Raw genomic sequence first — 18,661 nt, 5'->3', positions numbered from 1 at the left:
CTGGCACATAGTTCGGGTCCCACAATATCTGTAGTTATGAATAAAAGTTTCTGGCCCCCCATCTAGGAAATGTCTAGCTGTCTTCACACCAAGTCCAGATCTCAAGAATAGAGTAGTTTTTACTGAGCCAATCAGTTAAACACCTACTGTATGCTGAGCCTTATATGGGGTCCTCCCTAGAGTGGGATTGTACAAAGAAGCAAAGAAATGGCCCTGGCTTCTAGGAGCTGACAGTTGGATATTGAGAGCCAGCTGTGCCTCTGTGAACCAGCATGAGAATCAGGAGTCAAAGGGGGTCAGCCTGGGACGAAGGCTTCCAGGAAACAGCCCACAGGGAGGGGAAGGGCAGAGGGAGGGTTATCGTGGCTCAGAGGAATAAGGTAGCAGTAATTCACACTGTATTCTGCATTTGCTCACTCAGCAAATGCCTGCTGTGTGCCAGGCACTGGGCTAGGTGCTGGGGATACCATGGTGAACAAAACCTGACATGGGTGGCTGGCCCAGTGGCATATGGTTAAGTTCAGCACGCTCTGCTTCAACAGCCCAGGGTTCGTGGGTTTGGATCCTGGGCGTGGATCTACATACTGCTCATCAAGCCATGCTGTGGTGGCATCCCACAAGCAAATAGAGGAAGATTGGTGACAGATGTTAGCTCAGGGCCAATCTTCCTCACCGAAAACAAAACAAAAAACCCGACATGGCTCCTGCCCTCAGGAACCTATATAGTATCGTGGAGGAGGCTGACCCCAATCACGAAATCGTAAGTGCTGTAAAGGAGGACAGGATGCTCTGAGACTGTTAACAGGGGTGTTTGACCCAGACAGGGAGGCTGGGCAAGGCTTCCTTGAGGAAGTGAGTTTGAGCTGAAGTCTGCAGGGTGTGCCTAGCGGGGAGGAGGGAAGAGCACATGCAAAGGGCCTAGTGGCAGGGAGAACATAGTGAGCCAAGAGTGAGGGGCTAGGGTGGGCTGAGGCTGGGGAAGCAGGCAGGGCCCTGGATGTGCAAGGCCAGAGCACAGAGACAAGATGCTCTGCTTCAGTGGAGGGGAGCTGGATCCATATGACCCAGGCACCATGTCAGCTGTAACAGAGGAAGAGGCCACAGGTGGCTGTAGGAATAGAGGGTGAGGCATGTTCTCATTGAGGACAGGGTGTTTGAGTTGGGCTTTGAAGAAAAAAGGGAGTTTGCCTGTCGTATGAGTGTGTGATGGTGGAGGTCTTGGGAGATAGGATGTTTCGGGCAAAAGGCACAGGATACACGAAGAGGTGGAGTCTTGGAAAGGTGTAGGTCATCTGAGAAAGAGCAAGAAGTTGGTCGGGGGCAGAATAAAGTGTGCGAGGGATCTCAGGACGCCCTGTTGGCCTTCCCTGGAGGCCCTAAGCCCTCCCTCCCTGGAGGTGTGGTGGTGTGCGTGTTCTCCATCTCATCTCTGCCATAGGACATGATTAGGCCAGGACTCTGGACAGCAGCTTCTAGATCCAGCTCCTACCTGCCCCAAGACTGGATGAGTCACCAGGGAGGCCTGGGGAGAGAAGGGCAAAGGGGTGGGAGGAAGGCTCAGATGCTGCCTCTGTGCCATTAAAGGCGCTCATCAGCAATAACTGCAACTCACTGGGACGACTTATATACCAGGCCTTGTGCTTTGCTTCATCACGGTGCCTCCCAGTGAGGTAGGTACGCTTGCCCCATTTCACTGATGAGAAAACGGAGGCCCGGAAAGGTTGTGTTGCTCGCCCCCAGCCTCAGCACGCAGGGGACCACAGGCGCATCTGGGCTTGGGCGGAGTGTGACCCTGCTCCCTGTTTCCGCAGCGCGGCCGCCATGGACAAGATCCTGGAGGCGGTGGTGACGTCGTCGTACCCGGCGAGCGTGAAGCAGGGGCTGGTGCGGCGCGTGCTGGAGGCGGCGCGGCAGCCGCTGGAGCGGGAGCAGTGCCTGGCGCTGCTGGCACTGGGCGCGCGCCTCTACGTGACCGGCGCCGACGAGCTGCCGCGCCGCGTGGGCTGCCAGCTGCTGCACGTGGCGGGCCGCCACCACCCCGACGTCTTCGCCGAGTTCTTCAGCGCGCGCCGCGTGTTGCGCCTGCTGCAGGGGGGCGCCGGCCCGCCGGGCGTGCGCGCCCTCGCCTGTGTGCAGCTCGGCCTGCAGCTCATGCCCGAGGGGCCCGCGGCCGACGAGGTGCTGGCGGTGCTGCGGCGCGAGCTGTTGCGCACCGTGTGCGAACGCCCGGGGCCCGCGGCCTGCGCGCAGGTGGCGCGGCTGCTGGCGCGGCACCCGCGCTGCGTCCCCGAAGGCCCGCACCGCCTGCTCTTCTGCCAGCAGCTGGTGCGGTGCCTCGGCCGCTTCCGCTGCCCGGCCGAGGGCGAAGAGGGCGCCGTGGAGTTCCTGGAGCAGGCCCAGCAGGTGAGCGGGCTCCTGGCGCAGCTGTGGCGTGCGCAGCCCGCCGCCATCCTGCCCTGCCTCAAGGAGCTCTTCGCGGTCATCTCCTGCACAGGTGCGTGTGCGCGTGCGTGCCGGGGGCCCTGCATGTGCGCCTGGGCAGATGCTTTTGCTTGGCGTGCTCGTGTAGTGATGTGGCGTGTGTGTGCAAGGGGCTAATGCACAGGTGGGGAGTGCGATGTTCCTTCATTTAGTTAGCAGGTCTACCCTCAGCTCCTACTGTGGGTCCTATCCTGTGGTGGGTGCTGGGCACACAGGGAGGAGCAGACCCGGGTCAATCTGGCCAGAAGGAGGACCAGGGGGGCTGAGCGAGACAACAGGAAGGGGAGGTCATCATGCCCTTTGGATCAGGTGGATTTCATAGAACTGGTGACTTTTGAGTCAGCTCTTGGGAGCTGGGCAGCGCCGGGAAGCCTGCAAGGTGCTCTGGGCAGGCAGAGAGCAACGTCTGGAGACGCGATGGAGCCTGTACATGTCAACTCTGAAATGTAAAATCGTGGCCCTCCATTGACATCTGTGGAACTTGAACTATAATGCAAATGACTGAGATAAGATCTGTGCTTTCCCTGATCACAGAGCCGTTCAAGGGAAAGGAAGGGAATACATCTGGCAGGAGGAGGAACCAAGGCCTGCTGTGTAAGGAGGTGGATCCTTAATACAGTTGGACAACAAGTTTTGATAACTAAATGTTCTTTCTCACCTCTAGGCCTTTGTCTGTGTGGTTCCACCGGGAATGTCCTCCCTCCCCCCAAGTTACATAGCCCTCCTACCTGTTCTTGCCAGCTCCACTGTTACCCCTTCTAAAGGCCTAGTTGGGGGTGAGTGCTTTTCTCTGTGCCTAGCACAGGACTAGACCCAAAGCAGTGCCAGTGAAGGTTTGTTGAGTGAACGAGCTAAGATGGGATCAGGCAGTGATGCTGTTGAAGGCAAGGACTGGCTCCGACATTCTTTTGGCAGAGGCCCAGCCTAGTTCCTTGGCAGCATGAGGGCATGGGATGATGGGGGAGGTGAGGGGCCCACCTGCCCTTCTAAGCTTAGCCCAGCCTCCTGTTTCAGAGGAGGAGCCTCCATCCAGCGCCCTGGCCAGTGTGGTCCAGCACCTGCCATTGGAACTTATGGATGGCGTCGTTCGGAACCTCAGCAATGATGACAGTGTGTCGGACTCCCAGATGCTGACTGCCATCAGCAGGTGGGCTGAGGGACTGGTGGTAGTCAGGTCTTTCTCCGTCCCAGATGCCCCTTCCACTGGGTAGGGTCTCTGGGCTAAATTTAGTGTCAGAGGGCCCACGCTTGTTCATTCATCCACTCTTTCTTGGGCCCTGCTCTGCCTGGCCCAGGGCTGGTTGTGGGACACAGAGTGATGACTATATTTGTGTCTTGCCCTAGTGATGTCTCAGGCTGGGTACCAGCTGTGTGACCCTGGACAAGTCAGTGAAGTCTCTGAGCCTCAGTTTCCCGCTCCGTACCAGCAGAGGTGGTATAAGAAGTTGTCAGGCTTTTGTGGGATCACATTAGAAGGTGAAAGTACTTTATGAAGTGCTTTCTGAGTTTGGCAAGTATGATAGATGGAGTTTGGGTGCTTTTCAGCTCACAGAGCTCTTGCGCATCCCTCCCCTCACTGAACGTCATTGCACCTGTGATCTAGCCACAGCCGTCCGTCCAGAGATCCCAGAATAGGCCGCCTACCCTCCTGTTTGCAGGCCTTGGGCTCTGCAGAACCCATCCACTGGGCATGCCTCCGCCACCATTCTTTCCACCCGCCATTCTTTCCACCCATATACAGATCCACTGCCTCCATGGGGCCTTCCTGGATTCCTTGTCCTTAGCGGGTGAGAGTGTGGGCTCTGGAGGTGAGCCGCCTGAGTTCAAATCCTGGCTCTCCCGCTTCTTGCCTGTGTGACTTTGGGCAAGTTGCTCAATGTCTCTGTGGCTCAGCTTCCTCATCTATAAAATGTAGTATAACCGAACCCGTCTTACAGGGGTTTTGTGAGGATTAAATTAGGTCAGCTGAGATAATATGTTTAAAGTACTTAAAACAGTGCCACGGTAGTTATTATAATTACTATTAACTTGCTGTCTCATTGTTCTACTTCTTTATAGTATAGTCTATGGAGTATAAAAATAATGATAATAGTGACGTTTTCCTGAGTACCTACTGTGTGGCAGCTTCATGCTCAGTGTGCATTACAGGCATTATGTTATGGGGTCAGATGGGTTCCTACTATGGCAGATAGAGCCGTGCCTGGTGCAGAATGAATATTATGTAAGCGTTAGCTATTGTTATCTCTTTTAATCCGAACAACAACCCTGTGAGGTAGGTATTGTCCCCATTTTCCAGAGGAAGAAACTGAGGCTAGAGAGAGTAAGTGACTTGTTCCAGGTCCCAAGCAAGGGCTTGCTGGAGCCAGAGCTTCTGGCCTGGGGGCAGTGCTCCTCCTACTCTTGGGCCCTACGGTCCAGGCAGAGGTAGCTGAAAGCTCAGTTCTGCCCCTGCAGCCCAGTGTGTGTCAGGGTGAGGCTTGGGGTGCTGAGACGGCCTGGCTTCCCTCCTGCTGGGCTGGGAGCCCCGGTCTCTGCCAGGTGCCTGTGCTGGGCGCATTTGCAGTTCCCAGAGGTATCTTGTTCATCCCATGGACCCCAGGGCTGCCCTGTGCAAGTGTGAGTCAGTGTGGGGTCTCAGGATATTGTAGCCCTGAGCTGGTCCCCCAGCTGCCCCCACCCAGGAATTTGAGCCTCCTGGTCCTTGTGTCACCATCACTGCCCTCACCAGGATGATCGACTGGGTGTCCTGGCCCCTGGGGAAGAACATTGACAAGTGGATCATTGCACTGCTGAAGGGCCTGGCCGCTGTTAAGAAGTTCAGCATCTTGATCGAGGTTTCACTCGCCAAAATTGAGAAGGTTGGTGGTTCCCTGTCCTAGCCCCGGCTTATGGCCTTTCCCGTTAGTCTCTTGCCAGGGGCAGTGCGGGTCTGGGGGGCAGAGGATCGGGGCTCCACCCAAGCTCACTGTGACCTGGGACAACTCACTGCCCCTCTCTGGGCCTCAAGTTGCCCCCATTCATTGCTCTGACTGCTCATTCAAGAATGTGTATCTGTCACTTTTGGACTGTCCGTCCATCCATCCATCCATCAGATATGTAACTATCTTACTGTCCGTTTCACCATCTGTCTATCCACCCAGGTCTGGGAGCCCCTCTGTGTTCTTGCTCCTGCGTGGCCCTGCTGTTTCACCTCCGGTGTCTCTGACCCCCTCTCAAGCCTTTGGCTGCACTTGGCTTTGGGCAGCCCAGGCCTAGGAGACTCTTGACCAGAGACTTTCTTCCAGGTTTTCTCCAAGCTTCTGTACCCCATTGTCCGGGGAGCCGCCTTGTCTGTCCTCAAGTACATGCTCCTGACCTTCCAGCACTCCCATGAGGCCTTCCATCTGGTAAGGGCCCTGCCTCCCCCACTGGTCTGGCTGGAGGCCAGGCATGCTGTCTTTGTGGGGGTGGGAGTAAGAGGTTGGGGCTTTGAAGATCTCAAAGTCCTGGACGTTAGGACTGGAGGAGACTTGAGATCCCATTTTGTGGATAGGAAACTGAGGCCTGAGAATTTGTATGGCCTCCCCATGGGCCCACAGTACAGTGACGGGCCTGGAATGAGGACAATCAATGTTCCTTGGGTGCGAGCTTTGTGCCAAGCACAGTGCTAAAGACAGTACATAAGTGCATTCATTTAACTCTCAGAATAGCCCCAAGAGGGAGGTGTATCCCTTTCCCCATTTTTCTGGTGAGGAAACTGCAGTTTAGGGAGGTTAAGTCATTTGTTCCCAACACACAGCTCGTGAGTGTTACAGGGAAGCTTCTAGCCAAGTTGGTCTGACCCTGACCCAGTGTCCTTCCTGTACCCTGCTGTCCACCAGCGTCCAGGTGGCCTGGCGTCCAGCTCAGGGCTCGTTCTGCTGTCTTGGGGACCCTCCCTTGGGAAGGACAGCCTGCAGCCCTGAGGGGCAGCCCTCTTCCTGCCTGCCTTCCTCAGACCTGCAGATCGGCCCTAGATTCTGATGGCCCCTGGTCAGGGCAGAAACTTCGTGCTTCCCGATTTTCTGTGGTGGGTAAAGCACAGAAGCAGGGTTTGGGGTACTCGGGGTTGAGTCTCAGCTCTGTCATTTTCCAGGTCTGGTGGCCTTGGGCCAGGCACTTACCTTTCAGAGCCTGGAACAGGGGTAAACCCCTAGGAGGGTGGAAGGGGGTTAGATGAGGTGGTATTTGTCAAGAGCCTACCACCTGCTAGGGGCTTGGCAGATAATTCTTTCCATCCTTCTCCTGGGCTCCCCCGCTCCCAGTTCCTGTGGCTTGACTCTGTCCATCCCTGGAACATTATGGTATAGCTCCCCTACGGGTTTGAAGGTAGCAAGGAGGAAAGAAACAGGCTTTGATTCAGACAGTCCTGGGTCAGACACCAGCTTCTCCCATAACCCATGGTGAAACCCTTGGCAAATTATAGAACCTTTCTAACTTCAGTTTCTTCATCTATAAAATGGGGATAATAATCACCACATAAAGTCATTGTAAGGGTGAAGTACTTGACACTTAAATTTTGGTGAAAGAATGATGGTGTCTGCCACTAGAGATGGCCACTTGTGCTCTATCAGGGCTGCCCCCCAGCTGGCCACATCATGGCCCCAGCATCACTCCTGGGCAGGCAGAGCAGCCCTGGTCACTCACACCTTCAGGCTCTTCGGGCAGGTCAGTTGCTGAGGCCTAATGGCTGGGGCTCGAGCTCAGGCCTTCCTTCAATGGTGAGGAGATATTTATCCCATTTAACAGATGAGACTTAGGCAGCATATCCAAGGTTGTCTATCTTGTAAAAGGGGTCACCTGCCTGCAGAGCTCAGAGCCACATGTGGGTAAGGGGGACAGTGGTCAGGTGGGCACACCTCCCTGCCTCAAGGAGCTCTGGGTGTTTTCCGTGCTGACTGCCATCCCGTGTCTCGGGTGGGTAAACCAGTGCTGAGCCTAACGCTGCTCTTCTCTCTCAGCTCCTCTCTCACATCCCCCCCATGGTGGCCTCCCTGGTCAAGGAGGACTCCAACTCGGGGACCAGCTGCCTCGAGCAGTTGGCAGAGCTGGTTCACTGCATGGTGTTCCGGTTCCCGGGCTTCCCAGACCTCTACGAGCCCGTCATGGAGGCCATCAAGGTGAGTGACCATCCCCCACTGCTCCCTTGTCCCACTCTGACAGGGGTGCCAGTTTGGGCCTTGCTCAAGGCCATCCTACAGGTTAGCGGTAGCACCCTATCGTCTGGTCCTGGCTGTCTCCCATCACCTCCCCTGGCCCATCCTGTGCTCTGGCTGGGCCACCTGCCATTCCCCAGATTGGTCATGCTCTCTCATGATTGCTCTGAGCCTTTGCATATGCTGTTCTCTCCAACTGTAAACCCTTCTCTTGTTCTGCCGAGATGGCTCCTACGTATCCTTTAAGGCTCTGCTCCCTCAGGGGTTACCTCCTAAGTGTTACCTCCCTCAGCAATCCTTCCCTGATAACTCTCCCCCCACCCACACGCCTCCCCCCCAGGCTGAGCGAGGGGCTCTCTGGGCTCCCAGAGCCCCAGTGCATCCCTCTGTCACATGTTGTCACTGTCTGTGAGTCTGTCTCCCCGCAGGCTGAGCACTCCAGAGCCGGGATTGTTTCCAGTTGTTCACGTAACTTTACTGATGCCCTACTCTGTGCCAGCCTGGGCTGGGAACTGGGGCACAGGCATGAGGCAGACCAAGTCTCACCCACTGAGGAGCTTGCAGCCTACTGAGGTGACAGACTTGTATGCAAGAGTCTGATCTAAGCAGCTACTGAAACACCTGCGAGGGTGGCCCGAGAGCAGTGAGGAGCCAGAGGAGGGAGAGATCTCCTCCAGTTGCGGGGGGTGCTCCAAGAGTGGGTTCTGAACTGGGCTTGCTGGGTTGCTAGGACAATAACTGACACTTGTAGATCGGGCCACATTGATGGTGTTTTCCCACTTATTTCGTCTTCTAATGCACACAAGAAACCTGTGAAGTGGGTACTGTTGTTATTTCAGTTTCATAGATAAGGCAAATGAGACTTGGAGAGGTTTGGTGACTTGTGAGAGACACAGCCAGGGCCTGGGTTGCCGAGCCCTTCCCCATTGCCTGATCCAGAGGGCAGGTCCGAGCACGGGTGGAACATGTCTCGGTAGGTGGTGGCCCTTTCAGAACCTCTGATCTGACTTCCATCTCTGTAGCACGGGATAAACCTGAAAAGTGTCCCACTGTAAAACACCTAGAAATGCTTGTTAAGATACAACAAACATCTTTTTAAGTATGTATCTGAGCTGGCAAGAAAGTAAGGGGGAATCCCTAGGGGCCAAAAAGGAAGAGAAACTGAATTCCAGAATGGTAAGTGAGAGATGATGCTGTCTTGCCCTGGGGTGGGGAGGGAGGGTGGGTGAGATGGCTAGCCTCAGTCACCAAGGGGCTTGAGCTGGTGGGGACATGAGGGGAGGCTTAGGGTCTGTCCACAGTAGGGAGTTAGCACTAAGAGTCCCACATAAGTTAGGACCCAAGAAAGGCTTTGCTGTTAGCAATAGAGTGATCTGGAAAGAATATACACATAGTCCCAAATAGACATCAAGGAAACTTCTCTGGCTTGGTCTGCACCCTGAATTGGGAAAAAAAGAAATTTATAATGATTGGCCTGCTCTCACATGGGTTTAGGGGTTAAATTCTTATCGTCTTTGGGGTTGTGGGACCCCCTCAGCTCAGACACTAACATTAAAAGTAGTCATAAGCTGGTAATACCCAAGGATTGCCTAGTAGAAACAGAAATGAAAGTGCTTTCAAGCCACAAAGATAAAATTCTACTAAAGATGAGTTTATAATCCACAAATTGCAAAACACACAAGGGAACAATCCACCACGAGTGAGAGTTGGCAGGTACAACAAACGAAACCTCTGGCATTTGCTTGGATCTTCTCAGTTTTTCCAACTTAACATGAGAGACTTTAATAGTCAGCGCTAACCTGTGGTAGAAGCAGCTGCCTGGCTAGATCGTGAGCTCCCCGTCCCTGAGGTGGGTGAGCAGAGGAGATGGGACTTCCACTTGTTGGAGGTGACTGTCACTGTTTCCTGCTAGACAGTGAGCTTCTGGTGGTCAGGGACCATGTCATTTTGATCTCTGGGCCCAGTCAATGTCTGTGAGTGAGTGAAAGTGACCGTAGTGTGAAGAATGCCCTCTGGGAAGTGTGAATAAAGAGGAGGGAACGTGGCCCTGCCCCGAGCCCTGAGGGAAGCCCATGCTGAATGACCCAGGCTTTGCACACCAGGGGCTATGGTCTGATCGAGGGGACAAGGCGAGTCTGCAAACACCTGTGCCACGAGGTGCAGGGAGTTAGGCTTCGTAAGACTGTCAGACAGGTGGACCTTGAGGGATGGGGACTGGCAGGAGGAGGCCACTCCAGACAAGTTAGAGGGAAAGGCTCGGGGGGTAGGAACATGCACGTCCAGTTTGGCGGTACTGTTCGGTGGAGTGGAGGGCAAATTGGAAAGGTCAGCACAGCAGAGGGCCTTGAAAACCAGGCTCAGTGACTCTCCTGAGTCCAGCAGATCTGGGCTTCTCAAACGTTCCCACAGAAGTACTTGACCTTAGAGGAGGGGACTTACCCCCAAGCAGCCCGACACAAGCTCAGTTTCTCTAAAACCTCATTTTATCTCAAAGATTCAAGTCTGTACTTCCCAATTACAAACGTTTGTTTTAATATCTTTTTCTTCCTTGACTGTGAGAGCCTGTAGCTCCAGGAAGAGATGCTCCTTTCCTCCTGTGGCTTTGCATACCCCTTGGGACAAGCCAGTTTGAGAGACAAGGCAGCAAATTATCAGTAGGGTTTTGTTGTCGATAAAATTCTTTCACGTGTGTTCTGTGAGTACATCCTTTGTATACAGTCTCCTTTATAAGTAAATTCTGGAACATTCTCTCATTTAGGCAGTTGTATCAGGTTACAATAGTTTCCCTGGGAATTGTGGCCCTTGCTAAGGGAGCCATTGTATGTAAATTTCCAGTGATGTCAGGAGCTTGAGCATTATTTGGAAATTTTGTTTTATTTTCCTGAGAATACAAAATTACCTTCTTTGGGAAAAATGGCACGTAAATTTTTTTTTCTACTGTGGATATTTTTGCATCTTCTCTGGGTGCCTGTGTGCGTAAGTGGGGTTGTGTCTGCCTTTTTGTCCCTATTTGTTCACGTTGTATGTGGGGTGGGGATTGGATGGGGGAAAATAGAAAGGAAAAAGCAGGGACGAAGAGAGTAGATACTGAGCCTCTGGCAGCTCCTGTGTTTTTTATCATCTGTGAGAGGTGACTGACTAATCTGATAAATCATCTGATAAGTGATCCTGGGAAATGAGTGAGCAGAAGTGTTAACCACTGCTGGAGCCAGACCTTCTGCAGTGGCCAGAGGATGTGCACTGGAGAGATATGAGTTTCTGGTGCTAAACTGGTTTGAAGCTCTGGAGCCTTGGACAAATCTAGGGACTGTGTCATGATCTGGAAATAAGAACTCGGCTGGAGGAACTGTTATGAATGTCACTTAAACCTACTAAGTAACTGCATTATGCTTAGATGTTTTTCTTTAAAATATGTCATTATTATAATCAGTGCTTGGTAATATTCTTTTAGGTGCAGCTGGTTAATGTGAAAAAGGGTAAGGAGTGGGAAAGCATGCTAATTCCCCAGCCTGTGACCAAGGACCCATACCTCAGACCCTGGGATCCTCCCACCGTCCTGTCTCTAGGACCAAGTTCCAGAGGGGTGACTAATCCAAAAAGGCTGACTTTGCAAACCTAAGAGTAGAAGGTGAAGCGAGAGCATCTTTGTGCGTAAGCACCGTGAAAGTAGAGGGTCAAACTGATCTAAGATAAGAGTATTCTCACTTGACAGATGGGGAAACTGAGGCCCAGGAAGGTTAACTGATTGAGTCAGAGAGACTCATTGACCACGGCTGGACATCTAGTGAGGACACGAGTCAGGACTAGGATTGAGATCTTGACACTGCTGGTTCTGGCTGGAGGGCCGGTGTTCTCGTTGCTTAGAGTCTGTCACACCCTGGGCTCTTCCAAGGACATACAGATTCTTTGCTTACTGCCTGTATGACCCTGGAAAATTCATTTATCTGTCTGAGTCTTAGTTTCTTCATCTATAAAATAGGGATTTTATCATCTTCTTAAGACGGTTGTGGCATGAAAGATCATGTAGAAGGACCACATGTCAAAATGAGAACCAAGAATAAATTTAGAAGCGGGGGGCTGTTCACACATCTCTAGAACATTTGTGGGGCAGTCTGCCAGGGCAGGTGTGGGGTAGGTTGTAGTCCAAGAAGGCTTCATAGAGGAGGTGATATTTTTAGAGCTGACCCGGGTCCCCACCATCCTGCTGGCTTGTTCCCTCCTCAGGACCTCCATGTTCCCAATGAGGACCGCATCAAGCAGCTGCTGGGGCAGGATGCCTGGACCTCTCAGAAGAGTGAGCTGGCTGGCTTCTACCCCCGGCTCATGGCCAAGTCCGACACGGGCAAGATTGGTTTAATCAATCTGGGCAACACGTGCTACGTGAACAGCATCCTTCAGGCCTTGTTCATGGCTTCCGAGTAGGTGCTGCTTGTGAATTCCATGTCTGCCCCTCCTTCTCCCCTTTGGGCTCCCTGGTGTGTGGGGGTTGGGATGGGGGTTGGAGAGGGTGGGTCTTCTTTGCATTGTTGGCATAATTCCTTGAGGTCAATGGGTACATGAAGGACAGATGAGAGCCCCAGAGGGCTCCTGGCCATTGCCAGGCAATAGGTCAAGACTGGATGGGAACTTGACATGGGGCTGGGCTGCAGTGGGAAGTGGGTCTGCTCTGGGTTGGTTGACATCACTGACTGTCCTCCTAGAGTCTATGGCAGTGGGTTGTGTCTTCTAGAGTAGAACTCCCACTCACCATGGTATTTACTAAAACAAAATCTTTGTTGTCGATGGCTACCTGTCCAACTTATGGCTTGCTTAAAAATCACTCAAGGTTTCAGCCACAGAAGTAGACATCTTTTAAAAAAATTTTCTATTTTTGTGGGTGTTAAAATGCATGTAACATAAAGTTTACATTCTTAACCATTTTTAAGTGTACAGTTCAGTGTATTAAATACATTCACATTGTTGTATAGCCATCACCACCATCCATCCTCATAACCCTTTTCATCTTGTAAATCTGAAACTCTATATTTACTAAATAATAATTTCCCATGTTCTCATCGTCTGCTCCCCTCAGCTTCTGGCAACCACCATTATACTTTCTGTCTCTAAGATTTTTGTCTCTACTCTAAGTGCCTTGTATAAGTGAATCATATAGTATCTGTCTTTTTATGATTAGCTTATGTTCACTTAGCAAATGTCCTCAGGGTTCATCCATGTTGTAGCATATTGCAGAATTTCCTTCCTTTTTAAGGCTGAATAATATTCCACCGTATGTATATACAACATTTTGGTAATCTGTTCATTGGTTGATGGACGCATGGGTTATTTCCATGTTTTAGCTGTTGTGAATAATGCTGCTCTGAACATAGGTGTACAAAGATCTCTTTGAGACCCTGTTTTTGATTCTTTTGGGTATATACCCAGAAGTGGAATTGCTGGGTCATGTGGTAATTCTAGTTTTGGTTTTTTGAGGAACCTACATAGTGTTTTCTGCAGTGGCTGTGCCAATTTATATTCCACCAACAGTGCACGAGGATTCCCTTTACTTCACATCTTTGCCATGACTTGTTATGTCTTGTCTTTTTGGTAATAGCCATTCTAACAGGTGTGAGGTGATACCTCATTACCGTTTTGATTTGCATTTCCCTGATGATTAGTGATGTTGAGCATCTTGTACCTGTTGGCCCTCTGTATGTCTTCTTTAGAAAAATGTCTATTCAGATCCTCTGCCCATTTTTTAATTGAATTGTTTGGGTCTTTTGCTGTTGAGTCGTATGAGTTCTGTATATATTTTGGATATTAACCCCTTATCAGATACATGATTTGCAAATATTTTCCCCCATTCTGTACGTTTTTTCATTTTGTGGGTGGTTTCCTTTGCTCTACAGAGCTTTGTAGTTTGATGTAGTCCTACTTGTTTATTTTTGCTTTTGTTGCTTTTGCTTTTGGTGTCAAATCCAGAAAAACATTGACAAAACCAATGTCAAGGAGCTTACCTAACCCTGTGTTTTCTTTTAGGAGTTTTGTGGTTCAGGTTTTAGGTTCAGGTTTTAGGTTTAATCCATTTGAATTGATTTTTGTGTTTGGTGTAAGATAGGGATCCAGTTTCATTCTTCTGCATATGGCTGTCCAGTTTTCTCAAGACCATTTACTGAAGAGACTATCCTTTGCCCATGGATAGTCTTGGCTCCTTTGTCATAAATTAGTTAACTGTATATGTGTGGGTTTATTTCTGGGTGCTCTGTTCTGTTCCATTGATCTGTGTGTCTGTTTTTGTGCTGGTACCATGCTGTTATGTTTACTACAGCTTTGTAGTATAGTTTGAAATCAGGGACTGTGATGCCGCCAGCTTTATTCTTCTTTCTCAAGGTTTTTGGCTATTCAGGGTCTTTTGTGATTCCATGCAAATTTTAGGGTTATTTGTTCTATTTCTGTGAAAAATGCCAATGGGATTTTGATAGGGATTGCATTGAATCTGTAGATTGCTTTGGATAGTATGGATATTTTCTTTTTTAAAGATTTTATTTTTTCCTTTTTCTCCCCAAAGCCCCCTGTACATAGTTGTATATTCTTCGTTGTGGGTCCTTCTAGTTGTGGCACGTGGGACGCTGCCTCAGCGTGGTTTGATGAGCAGTGCCATGTCCGTGCCCAGGATTCAAACCAACGAAACACTGGGCTGTCTGCAGCAGAGCGCGCGAACTTAACCACTCGGCCACGGGGCCAGCCCCATGGATAGTATGGATATTTTAACAATATTAGTTCTTCCAGTCCGTGAGCATGGAATATCTTTCCATTTATTTGTGTCATCTTCAATTTCTTTCATCAGTGGCTTATAGTTTTCAGTGTATGGGTCTCTCACCTCCTTCATTAAATTTATTCCTAGATATTTTATTATTTTTGATGGAATTGTAAATGGGATTGTTTCCTTAATTTATCTTTCTGATGGTTTGTTATTAGTATATAGAAATGCAACAGATTTTTGTGTACTGATTTTGTATCCTGCAACTTGGCTGAATTCATTTATTCTAACAGTTTTTTGGTGGAGTCTAGGGTTTTCTATCTACAACATCATGTCATCTGCAAATAGTGAAAGTTTTACTTCTTCCTTTCACGTTTGGATGCCTCTTATTTGTTTTTCTTGCCTAATTACTCTAACTAGGACTTCCAGTACTGTGCTGAATAAAAATGGTGAGAGTGGGCACCCTTGTCTTGTTCCTGATTACGGTGTTAGCTGTGGGCTTGTCATATCTGACCTTTATTATGTTGAGGTACATTCCCTCCTTACCTACTTTGTTGAGAGCTTTTATCATAAACGGGTGTTGAATTTTGTCAGATGCTTTCTCTGCATTCATTGAGATGATCGTGTGATTTTTATTCCTCATTTTGTTAGTGTGGTGTATCACATGGATTGTTTTGTGGATGTTGAACCATCTTTGCATCCCGGGCATAAGTCCCACTTGATCATGGTGTCTGATCCTTTTAATGTATTGTTGAATTTGGTTTCTTATATTTTGTTGAAGATTTTTGCATCTATGTTAATCAGAGATACTGGCCTGTGATTTTCTTTTCTTGTAGTTTCCTTGTCTGGTTTTGGTATTGGGGTAATGTTGGCCTTGTAAGAATTCCCTCCTGTTTTTTGGAAGACTTTGAGAAGGATTGGTATTAATACTTCTTTTAAATGCTTGGTAGAATTCACCAAGGAAGCTCTCTGGTCCTGGTTTTCAGTTTGTTGGGAGGTCTTTGACTACTGATTCAATCTTAGAGATATTGCAGGTTTCGTTCCAGACTGCCACAATAAAGCAAGTCACACAAATTTTTGGGTTTTCTGGTGCATATAAAAGTTATGTTTAACTACACTGTAGTCTATTAAATGTGCAATAGCATTATGTCTTAAAAAAACAATGTACACACCTTAATTTAAAAAATACTTCATTGCTAAAAAATGCTAGCCATCATCTGAGCCTTCAGTGAGTCATAACCTTTTTGCTGGTGGAGGGTCTTGTAAAAAATACAATATTTGCAAAGCACGACAAAATGAAGTATGCCTGTAAATGATCTGTTCAGATTTATTTCTTCTTGATTCAGTTTTGACAGGCTGTATGTTTCTACGAATTTATCCATTTCTCCTAGGTTGTCCAATTTTTTGGCGTATAATTATTCATAGTGGTCTCCTATGATCCTTTGTATTTCTGTGGTATCAGTTGTATTCTCTCCTCTTTTATTTCTGATTTTCTTTATTTGAGTCCTTTTTCATTTTTCTTGGTGAGTCTAGTTGAAGGTTTATCTATTCAAAAAAGCAGCTCTTAGTTTCATTGATCTTTTCTATTGTCTTTTTAGTCTCTAATTCATTTTTTTCTGCTCTGATGTTTGGTAGTTCCTTCCTTCTACTAACTTGGGATTTCGTTTGTTCTTTTTCTAGTTCCTTGATGTGTAAAGTTAGGTTGAGATCTTTCTTGTGTCTTAATGTAGGCCTTTATCGCTATGAACCTCCCTCTTAGAACTACTTTGCTGCATCCCATAAGTTTTGGTATGCTGTACTTCCATTTTCATGTGTCTCAAGGTAGTTTTTGATTTCTCTCTTTTTTTTGAAGATTGGCCCTGAGCTAACATCTGTTGCTAATCTTTTTTTTTTCCTTTTTTTCTTCTTCTCCCCAAAGCCCTACAGTTCATACATGTAATTCTAGTTGCAGGTCCTTCTAGTTGTGCCATGTGGGATGCTGCCTTGGTGTGGCCTGATGAGTGGTGCTAGGTCCACACCCAGGATCCGAATTGGTGAAACCCTGGGCCACTGAAACAGAGCACATGAACTTAACCACTTGGCCACAGGGCCAGCTCCTGATTTCTCTTTTGATTTCTTCTTTGACCCTTTGGTTTGGTTGTTTAGTAGCATAATGTTTAATCTCCATATATTTGTGAATTTTCCAATTTTCTTCTTGTAATTGATTTCTAGTTTCATACCATTGTGGTTAGAAAAGAGGCTTGATATGGTTTCAGTCTTCTTAAATTTATTAAGACTTGTGGCCTAACATATGATCTATCCTAGAAAATGTTCTATGTGTACTTGAATAGAATAATAGAATGTGTATTCTGTTGCTTTTGACTGGAATGCTCTGTGTATGTCTGTTGTATCCATCTGGTCTATCTTGTCATTTAAGCCCAATGTTTCCTTATTGATTTTCTCTCTAGATGATCTATCCATTGATGAAAGTGGGATATTAAAGTCCACTACTGTTATTGTATTGCTTTCTATTTCTCCCTTTAGGTCTGTTAATATTTGCCTTATATATTTAGGTGCTCCTATGTTGGGTGCATAAATACTTACAAATGTTGTATCCTCCTGTTGGATTGACCCCTTTATTATTATATACTGACCTTTTTTGTCTCTTATTATGGTCTTTGTCTTAAAGTCTATTTTGTCTGATATAAGTATAGCTACCCTAGCTTTCTTTTGGTTTCCGTTTTCATAGAATATGTCTTTCCAGCCCTTCACTTAACAGTCTGTGTGTCCTTACATCTGAAGTGAGTCTCTTGTAGGCAGCGTATAGATGAGTCTTGTTTTTAATTCCTTCAACCACTCTATCATTTGATTGGGGAATTCAGTTTACTTACATTTAAAGTAATTATTGATAGGTGTGTACTTATTGCCATTTTGATAATTGTTTTCTGGCTCTTTTGTAATTCCTTTGTTCCTTTCTTCTTCTCTTGCTCTCTTCCTTTGTGATTTGATGATTTTCTATAGTGGTGTGCTTAGATTCCTTTCTTTTTATCTTTTCTGTATCTACTATAGGTTTTTGCTTTGTGGTTACCACGAGGCTTACATCAAACAACTTGTATTTATAACAGTCTATTTTAAGTTGATAACTTAAGTTTGAATGCATTCTAAAGCTCTACGTGTTTACTCTCCTCTGCCACATTTTATGGTTTCTCATGTCACAATTTACATCTTTTTAGTCTTGTGTATCCATTAAGAAATGATCGTAGTTATAGTTATTTTTACTACTTTAGTTTTTTACCTTCATACTAGTTTTGTAAGTGATTAACCCAACACCTTTACAACATTAGATTATTCTGTATTTTACTATATATTTACCTTTACCAGTGAGATGTATACTTTCATATGTTTTCTTGGTAATGATTAGCACCCTTGTGATGAACTCCTTCAGCTTTTGCTTGTCTGGAAAACTCGTTATCTCCTCTTCAGTTCTGAAGGACAGCATTGCCAGGTAGAGCATTCTTGGTTGGCAGTTTTTTCTTTCAGCCCTTTGAATGTATCATGCCATTTCCTTCTGGCTTGCAAAATTGCTGCTGAAAAATCTGCTGATTTTTTATGGGGGCTCCTTTGTACATAACAAGTTGTTTTTCTCTAGCTGCTTTTAAGGTTCCTTGTCTTTAACTTTTGACAATTTAATTATGTGTCTTAGTGTGGGTCTCTTTACATTCATCTTATTTGGAACTTTCTGAGCTTCCTGGATGTGGTTGTCTGTTTCCTTCCCCAGAATAAAGAAATTTTCTGCCATTATTTTTTCAAATAAGTTTTCTGCCCCTTTCTCTCTCTCTTCTCCTTCTAGGGCCTCTATATGGTGAATATTAGTCCATTTGATATTGTGCCTTAAGTCCCTTAAGCTGTTTTCACTCTTTTTCATTCTTTTTTCTTTTTGTTGTTCTGATTGGATGAATTCCACCGCCCTGTCTTTGAGTTTGGTGATCCTTTCTTCTGCTTCATCTAATCTGCTTTTGAACCCCTCTACTGTATTTTTCAGTTCCGTTACTGTATTTCTTAGCTCTGTGATTTCTGTTTGGTGCTTTGTTATATTTTCTCTCTCTTTGTTCAAATTCTTATTTGTTCACGCATTGTTCTCCTTTGTGGGCATCTTTATGATTATTATTTTGAACTCTTTATCAGGTAAATGACTTATCTCCATTTCATTAAAATCTTTTTCTGTTTTACCTTGCTCTTTCCTTTGGAACATAGTCCTTTGTTTCTTCACTTTCCTTGATACTCTGTGTTG

General features: G+C 47.6%; 1 protein-coding gene across 3 annotated transcripts in view; it reads left to right on the top strand.

Moving 5' to 3' along the window:
* The window catches only part of USP35 (ubiquitin specific peptidase 35), a 39,737-nt gene that overhangs the window by 4,871 nt on the left and 16,205 nt on the right, over positions 1 to 18,661 (top strand). For 2 of the 3 annotated variants that reach the window (XM_070625773.1, XM_070625774.1), the window contains exons 2-7: positions 1,812 to 2,494; positions 3,496 to 3,628; positions 5,210 to 5,339; positions 5,766 to 5,867; positions 7,461 to 7,619; positions 11,880 to 12,073. In XM_070625773.1, coding sequence (XP_070481874.1) covers positions 1,822 to 2,494; positions 3,496 to 3,628; positions 5,210 to 5,339; positions 5,766 to 5,867; positions 7,461 to 7,619; positions 11,880 to 12,073 — 1,391 coding nt within the window. In that variant the 5' untranslated portion in view covers positions 1,812 to 1,821. Of the gene's footprint in view, positions 1 to 1,811; positions 2,495 to 3,045; positions 3,258 to 3,495; positions 3,629 to 5,209; positions 5,340 to 5,765; positions 5,868 to 7,460; positions 7,620 to 11,879; positions 12,074 to 18,661 lie in introns of those variants that run through there. The other variant, XM_070625775.1, reaches the window with a different exon arrangement.

The sequence above is a fragment of the Equus przewalskii genome, chromosome 6, assembly GCF_037783145.1.
Source record: "Equus przewalskii isolate Varuska chromosome 6, EquPr2, whole genome shotgun sequence".
In the NCBI taxonomy this organism is placed as follows: domain Eukaryota; kingdom Metazoa; phylum Chordata; class Mammalia; order Perissodactyla; family Equidae; genus Equus; species Equus przewalskii.
The sequence above is the reverse complement of the archived record's forward strand: the minus strand, read 5'-3'. Positions and strand labels throughout refer to the sequence as shown.